The sequence below is a fragment of the Falco biarmicus genome, chromosome 10, assembly GCF_023638135.1.
Source record: "Falco biarmicus isolate bFalBia1 chromosome 10, bFalBia1.pri, whole genome shotgun sequence".
In the NCBI taxonomy this organism is placed as follows: domain Eukaryota; kingdom Metazoa; phylum Chordata; class Aves; order Falconiformes; family Falconidae; genus Falco; species Falco biarmicus.
The window spans coordinates 2779787-2787889 of NC_079297.1; the positions used below are offsets into that span (position 1 = coordinate 2779787).

Genomic DNA, 8103 nt, shown 5'->3' on the forward strand with positions numbered 1-8103 from the left:
AAAGCAAGTAACCTGGACGTGTCTGAGGTACAGTAGCTACTTCCTTTACTCCTTGTTTTAATACCAGGTTTCTATTGATGCTCCCACCATTCCCACTCGTGCACTACACAGAACTCAGAGTCAGACAGGGCTCCGCAAAGCAAAGATGTTCTTGCCCGGAGGTATGAGAAACACTGCTCTACAGCACTCAGGCAATGCAGCCACTTTGGTAAACCCCCTCCCAGGCTGCAAGATTTCACAAAACCCACCAGAAGACAGCTACACTTTCCATGATGGAAAGCTACAACGATCATTGCCCTTGAAGGAGGGTACAAGATCTATATCTTAATAAAATACAAGCACATTCAACGTATTTCATTACCTACTTAGGTGCACCCAATCCATCCAGTTTCCAGAAGCAGAGCACTGTGCTGTCCAGAATGCTTCCAAATAACGGCTATCTGCCACAACCACCAAACTATCGCTCCACTCTCAGCACACACAGATGAGGTGACATGGATTGCTAAGGATGCACCCCAGGAAGTTTCTCCGATTTTCAGGGCTGAGTGGGGCCACCCATGAAGAACCCCCATCAGGGAGAGGAGCAGTGCTGAGCCTGACTGGTACTGCAAGCATAAACCAAACACATGGTAACTCTTTCAGAGCACTTTTCACTGCTGCGGGGCTTACTGAGATCCCCCTGTGGGAGTTATGCCCCCGATCAGCAACAGGGGAACAGCACACTGGGTATGGCTGTTTGGTAGCACCCGCACATAGCTCTGACTGTTCTCAGCAGCCGGCAGGCACGCACCTGCAAATGTGTACCACTAAAAGCAACCTTCCCAGTGGTGAATGTTGGTTCTTTAAACAAACTGTATGATTTAGGGATGTGCTTTAACTATCGGAACAGTGTTGAAAGAGACTGCATCACTGCAAGCATAGCAAGCCATCCAGGCAGTTACCAAAAAACTAAGAGTCAGTTTGGCACGGGACACTGAAAGGTGCTGAAGCCAGTGGGAGTAGCAGAGCCGAGTGCATTGTAGAGGCCTGCTACAGTTAAGCACTTCCGAAAGTCTCAGTGTTAACAGCCAGCATCCTCAGTCACAGCATCTGTGTAGATGACAGTAATGGAAGACTGGCACCTGTGAGGGTATCTGAAGAGAAAAACACAACCCAGTGCTGACCTGGATTATGGAGACCAAGCACTTTATTCTCAGCAGTTCAAGAGAAGATTATTTCTGCAAACAGAAGAGGTCCAGACCTTTACAGCAGAAATACAGCTGAAAGACAGCTTCATCTGGTTTCATTTTTGACTCTGGGGTGGCACATCCCAGAACAAAGCGCTCCATGGCGAGGAACGGCCACCAGACCAAGGTGCACCAGCAGCCAGCAGGTCTTGTTCCCATTTGGCCCCAGCAGCACCTGTACACCAAGCCAGGGTTTGACAATCTGTATCCTCTCTGGAAGGCTGCTGTCCAAAAACTATTTCCAGCTTCCTAATAAAACCCTCCAGAAGTGCTCCGGACCTTTTTTTTGTTTGGGTTTGGAGTTGTTTCTTTTTTTAAAACATACTCTATAGTTGTTGGTTATTTCCTTAAAGAAAGATTTATTGGAAGAAATATCACAGCTACAAGCCCCTAAAATCCTTTACTACATGTAAAAAAACCCAAACCAAACCCCAAGAACAAAAACAAGCAAAACCCCCCACACCACTCCTTCACCATTTTATCTTTGCAATGTCATATTTGTTCTAGGCCCAGAATGGGAACCATAGGCGGTTATTCTTTTGTTTAAACAAAGCCCCAGTAAGCTCTGGCAGCCTTTACTATCTTTGTTTCTCCTTTCTAGATGTTTTATTTCATATGCGTGCATAAGAAAGCAGAAAATAGACACACTCTCCCCAAGATGGCAGAAGACAGCAGCACCCTGCTAAGCTCACGTACCTGGGCTACAGGGAGGCTCAATATATTGCGCCAAGCCCTACCTCCTGCCCCTGCCCCCCGGTCCCTCCAGGCACCACCAATACTGCAGCTGGGGTGACTGGTTTGAGAAACAAAGCCAAGAACCTGGTGCTTCAGCTATGCACAGGTTACACAGAGGACAGGCTTCATCCAGGTACCTTTGCACCCCAGGGTGTAATGAGAGACTTTTGTAATATATGTTTTCTTTTTGAATTCCCACCTGGTTATATTTTTACCTCCACAAGCTGCCCAGGCTGATGTTTATTTATATGAGCTTATTAACAGGCACTTCAGCACAGAACCATTAATTTCTCTATGCGACACGGGTATGCCCGCTGCACGAAGGCACACTGTGCTCCTGCTCTAACTAACGCTACCCACCACAGACAGAGTCCCCAGCACGGCTTCAAGCCCCCTGCAAGTGCCCTCACCGTCCCAGCTGGCTTGTCCAGTGCATTCCACCTGCAAGGCCCGCAAAAGCCACCATAGGTATCTACCTGCCCAGTAAGCACAGTGTTATTGACTTTGGCCTTTCCACACCATTATGAAAGAGATTTCACTTTTGAGAGCAGCACTTTATCAGAAACACTTCCTGGAGCTACTGTTCCTTTTTAGGCCACATCAGCAATACCAAACAGAGAAAGAGGAATGAAAATCAGCAGAAACAGAAATACTTGTAATGTTCACAGGCAGAAAGAGGTATCAAAGTGAAACAGGCAACAGGGAAAATGCAAGTGTTTCCTACCAACTCAGGATGGTCATTCTGAACTACACAGCCCTAACAGCACCAGGAGGACAGTATCACGACAGTAAACGTCACCCATGTACAAGTTCTGCAGCACAAAGTAATCCCATTGTGCTGAAAGAGCAATTCCATGTGACTTGGGGTTAGACCCTCTGAGTGGAGCCAATCTGGGCAGACTTGACTGATGGTGGTGCAGGAACCTTCAGAGCAGCTTGGTTGTAACAAGTCTGGATGAACTGCTCACTCTTTCCAGTCCATGCAGAACCTGAGACAGCCAGTCAGCAGCACACAGCAGCTCTGAGTTTTGTCAGGACACATCTCTTCTCAGAGACGCTCAGCAATGCCTTGAAATATTCTTCACTTTTTTCCTAATTTCTCCCCTTAAAAGCAAAAGGCCACGGTCTCTTATCTTTTCAAAGCTCCCCTCGAGCTGGGCAATCACAGATACCTTGGTATAAGCTCAGCACCTTCTCCCATCTAGCAGGCTATAGACTTTCTCGTAAGCAAGGAGCCTAGGTATTTTAAAAGAATTCTAGTTTTTCCCAGGAATCCTTTGGAGGCGCTCATTTCTTTTTTTAACCTTTGATACAGTGTGACAAGTCTCAAGTGTTTCAGGAAAGCGAGCTCCTTCAGTAGTGTTAAACACGCAATGTGAAAGGACAAGACAGGAGCAATTACATTTTGATATTGAAGAAAAGCATGCACCCAGAGGCACCCACATGCTCCTAGAAGAGTAAAGTTACAATTTGCAACCCCTAGACCGGCTTCCTCAAGCCCTCAGTGCCACAGTTCACAGGTCAGTACTGCCCATGCCATGTTCAGCGTGCCTCTTCCATCCCTCCAACATTCCCAGCTGACACCTCCAGACCTGGCACCCCAGTGCCAGGTCACTTGTGACTGAAGCACGCTAGGAGACTTTATCCCAAAATAGTTGGGGAAACTGTCTGTGAAGGAGGAAGAGAGCCCTTATTTTTCAGCATGACTGACAGACACACACCATTTTAATATCCACTCCAAATTTTGCTCAGCATCACAAATACCCCCAAAGGCTGCCAGAATAACTAACAAGAAAAATCTTCACCAAGACCAAATTAAAGCTGTAGGCTGCTGTCTAGCTGTCACCCAAAGATTTATGTGCACCCACTCCCTCCATAAAAGCTGCCAACACTGGCCTGCCAAATGGCTTTGTTTGCTGGCACACCTGTACCTGAATGAGTTTTACAAAGGAGTTTTCATTCAGAAGCTCAGTCATTTCACATAAGAGCAAGTTAGAGCAGGGAAGTAACTTTCCACCACTTAACACCTGTGTCTTATCAATATGATTATTTGCTAAGCACTATGCTTCAGTGAAAGAACTGCACAATAGCTCTATGATAGAAACTCTAGAATAAGCCCAATTTTACAGTCTCAGCCAGAATTACACTGGTATAAACATATTCCTTTCTGTAGCAGGGTAGCTCCTTGTCACCTTTATGCGAGATGACTGTGGGGGGGCCAACCCTTCAGCTGCACAAAACTACTTAGAGCATCTGCTATTTTTATTGCAATGACAGCAAGACCTCCAGCGGCTCTGCTGACGGTACTCACCATAACTCAACAAGTTATTGCATCCTAACAAGTGGTACATTTAATTGTACTTCCTGTACTGCCACATACAGTCATACTGCTGCAACATAAATGCATGCTAGCTCAAGGGAAACAGCAAAATGCATGGATGAGCCAGACCCTGTTCTCAGTTTGGGGACACAGCTGTGGTGCCAGCTGAGCTAGATCAGCAGGGGAGCATTAGTTCTGGATGTTGGACATCGCAGCTGAAGCCTATTTCACATCAGTGCAAAAATTTCAAGTTTCACATGGCTTTTAACACTAGTAACTACTCTGGTAAAGAAAAATAGAAACAGATTCAGAGAGAGCTGGAAGTTAATTTTTCTTCCAATGATAAGAGAAGCCAGCCTTCCTGAGAGCATCACAGTCTTACACATGTTCAAGTGCAAGGAATCAATATAAAAGCTCAGGTTTTAGTAAAACCTTTCTGCCACAGCGGTGGAACTTGCCAGACCCACAAAACATGAAGACAGGACACACGGGGCTTATTAGCTTTTTGCTCTTGGATGTGAGCTGCTCCTCATCCCATATCTCCTTGTACACTTACCTACTTCACTAGGGAACTGTGGCAATTCTGGAGAAACCGTGAAACTGCCTCCATCCCATCTCTGAAAGCTCTGAGCTTCCAGCAGGTACAGCTGCAGAGCCACAGCTGGAAGCCAGGAGCTCCTGGGCCCCTTCAGCTCATCCCGGGATGGGCAGAGCAGCCCAGGACATGGCTCGTCCCGTTGGCACAGAGAGCCAACCCCGGTCGACCCATGTAAAGGTCCTCACCGGTTTTACCGTGTTTTAATTCACCTGGGTCAACAGTCTTGCCTGAGTTGGCAGCCAACACCGCCGGCACGCTGCGGCACGCTAGCTGCACACCTCCTACCCACGACAAAAACAGGAATTTACCAGTAAAAAGCAACTTTGTCCCCAAGTCTCTTCTCACTGACATTTCTGTCCAGCAGGTTGTAGCAGACGTTGGTGGTCGCCCCTTTCATCCACTCGATGAAGATCTTCCCCTTGGTCACGTCGAAGTTGTAGCGCAGGAAGGGCCCGGCGTGCTGGCTCTGCCAGTAGAACTCCTTCGCGATGTCGCCCCAAAACTCTGCAAAGGCAACGGCCGGCGCTGGTGACGCGGGCCGGGCCGGGGGAGGGCAGCCAGCGCCCCGCGGGGCACGGCGGCGGCCCACGCGTGTGGCGCGCCACGGCCCGGCCGCGCTCCCGCCCAGGGGAGCCGCTCCCCGGCCCGGCCCGGGGGCAGCGGGCACGGCGGCGGCGCTCACCCTGCGGCTCCTCCACGGAGCGCTGGTAGAGGCGCTGGTAGTGCGGCAGCGAAGGGACGTGCGCCGCCGGCAGCAGCTCGGGCCGCGGCCGGTACAGCCGGGCCTGCTCCTCGGGCAGCACCATGGCGGGGCGCCGGCGGCTCTGGGCGGGTGGGCGGCCGCCGAGCCCGCTTCAAAGCGGCGCGGGGACGGGGGCGGAGACGGGGGCGGCGGCGGCGGGGCCCGCCCTCATGGCGGCGGCGGGGGGAGCGCGGCCTCCCGGCGCCCCGGCTGGTCCCGCGGGGCCCGGCTGAGCCCGGCGGGAAGCCCCGGGGCGGCGGCAGGCCCGGGCGGGCAGCGGCTCGCCAGCAGCGGGGCGCCGGGCCGCGTGTCCCTGGCAGCCATGTCACCCGGGCAGCCATGTCACGCTGGCAGCCATGGCCCCCGTCTCGTCAGCCATGTTTCCCCCCACCTGGCAGCGCTGTCCCCTTGGCAGCCATGTCACACCAGGCACCTCCGTGAGTGGTGTCTCCTCCGTCACCCATGACCTCTCTGTCAGCCCTGTTCCCTCTGTCACTGGTGTCTCCCCTTTCAGCTGTGTCCCCCTCATAGTGATGTGCCCCCACGTCAGCCGTGTCCCCCTCATCAGTGGTGTCCCCCCCATCAGTGGTGTCCCCTGTCAGTCATGTCTCCCTCATGCTGGCAGTGTTCTCCCATCGACAGTGCTGCCCCATCAGCCACGTCTCCCTTGTCAGCTGTGTCCCCTGTGACCAATGTCCCCTCAGGGCCAGTCCCCACCACCTTGCCAGGCGCGGGGGAACAGCCCGGGGTACCACCTCGACAAGACCCTCCGTCACTGGCCCCACAAAAGGCCCAGAGGCCATGGCCACGCTCGCTGCCTGCCCCCCTGCCAAAAACAATCTTTGATTCCCTCTGCTTGCTGCCTGCCTGGCTGAGCAGTGAGCCACGTCAGTTCGTTGAGCATTTCCCCCTGCACAAAATTTTATAGATCTTGTATAGTTAGTGAGAAATTAAACCATTTTTTTTCACCATGAAAGCAGCCGAATGCTGGACCAGGGGCCCAGAGTGGCAGTGGGGTCTCAGCCCCTGGGGACAGTCCCAGCTCAACTAGACAAGCCCCAAAGAACAGCCCTGGTGGAGCCAAGGTTGGACCTGGGCTCTCCCAAGGGACTGGCGCGGGCTCTCTGGCCTGAGTGGTTGTACCTCTGGCAGCAGACCCATCGCCACCTTGACCCTTAACTGCCTGTGCCGAGCCGGGCTGCCCCGATGGCGTTGCCTAGGCAGGCTGCTGAAACCGCCAACGTCCCTTCTGCGCTGGGGAGCATCACCCCTTGCACGACACCCTGCTGTGCCTGGGGAGCCACGTGCTCTGGAGCTACAGGACATTTTGGGCCCCAGCCAAGGAGCATTCAAAAAATAAAAGAACATAACCTTGGACTTGGGACAGTATTCCTCAGGCTGGAGAGCAGTGGTCTGGTGTCAGCAAGCAGGTACGGCCTACTCCGGCATCCTTGGTGTTTTACATGGTTGAATGCACTCCCGGGGAGCATGGCCTTGCTGTATGCTGCGGGAGATGCAAACCTGTGGACTGGTGAGCATCGTCTGCCACCTCGTGCAATGTTCTCACCAGCAAAGAGGCACGAAACAGGCCTTTAACAGACAAAAGTGGCTGGTGCTGGTGTATCTTCTGTTAAGGACTCTCCCTAGTTTTGAAGGGCATGTCTATGCTGTAGCTCCCTGCACCGACGTTAGTCTGCTGGCTGCCCACACTGCTCGAGGGCAAAGCTGCTTCTCTGACTCCCTTGGGGAGGACATAGCTGGTTTCCTCCAAGATGAAACCCAAGAGTAGTTCAGATAATACCTCCCTCCATGGGCTGTATCCTGCGGCCAGCATCACTCCAGGGATGCTCTCTACACATCTTCAGGATGACCTCAGCGGGCTTTACACCTCTCAAATGGGTCAGCCGCCCTCACACCACACTGTAGCACATGTAACAAAGATTTCTTAGCCATATGGTATAAAACCACTGTCCTGGAAAGCTGCAGCACGGCCTCACATTATTAATTTCATTGTTATTAAAAAAAAAAAACAAAAAAAAAACAAACCACAGGAAGGGATAGTCAGATCTTAGGGCTCAGGGATTCAGTCTCTACTAGTAAACCACATGGATGAAGGCAAAGTCTCCAACACAAGTCCACATCCACCCAGATGCCCAATGTTAGCACATTCCCTGCTGGAATTTCAGCCTGGGACCACCAGCCTCTGAGCCCAGGCTCACTCTGTGGGCAGACACAATATAGATACAGCCAAACCCTGCAAGGTCTTTCCCTCCACCATCCAGCACATTACTTCCAAGTTCCCTATTACAAAAAGAGGTTTTTGAAGAAAAAGTCTATTTGTTCATTCAGCCTGGGCTTTCTGGCATGGGTATTTTTCAAGTTCCCCAGGGACTATGGGAGTTGCACTCCTCCAGCACTCCCCTTGGAGTCATGCTCCAGGCACAGCCCCATGAGTTTTGGGGTACATGAGACACATCATTTA

General features: G+C 51.7%; 1 protein-coding gene across 3 annotated transcripts in view; it reads right to left on the minus strand.

The window, feature by feature from the left end:
• Nucleotides 1-5727, minus strand: part of ACSS2 (acyl-CoA synthetase short chain family member 2) — a 33239-nt gene extending 27512 nt beyond the window's left edge. The window contains exons 1-2 of one of the 3 annotated variants that reach the window (XM_056353271.1): nt 5562-5727; nt 5188-5383 (exon numbers count right to left, since the gene is read on the minus strand). In XM_056353271.1, the coding sequence (XP_056209246.1) occupies nt 5188-5383; nt 5562-5685 (320 nt within the window). In that variant the 5' untranslated portion in view covers nt 5686-5727. Of the gene's footprint in view, nt 1-5187; nt 5384-5561 lie in introns of those variants that run through there. The other 2 variants (XM_056353272.1, XM_056353273.1) reach the window with 2 other exon arrangements.
• Nucleotides 5728-8103: the final 2376 nt, after the last annotated feature.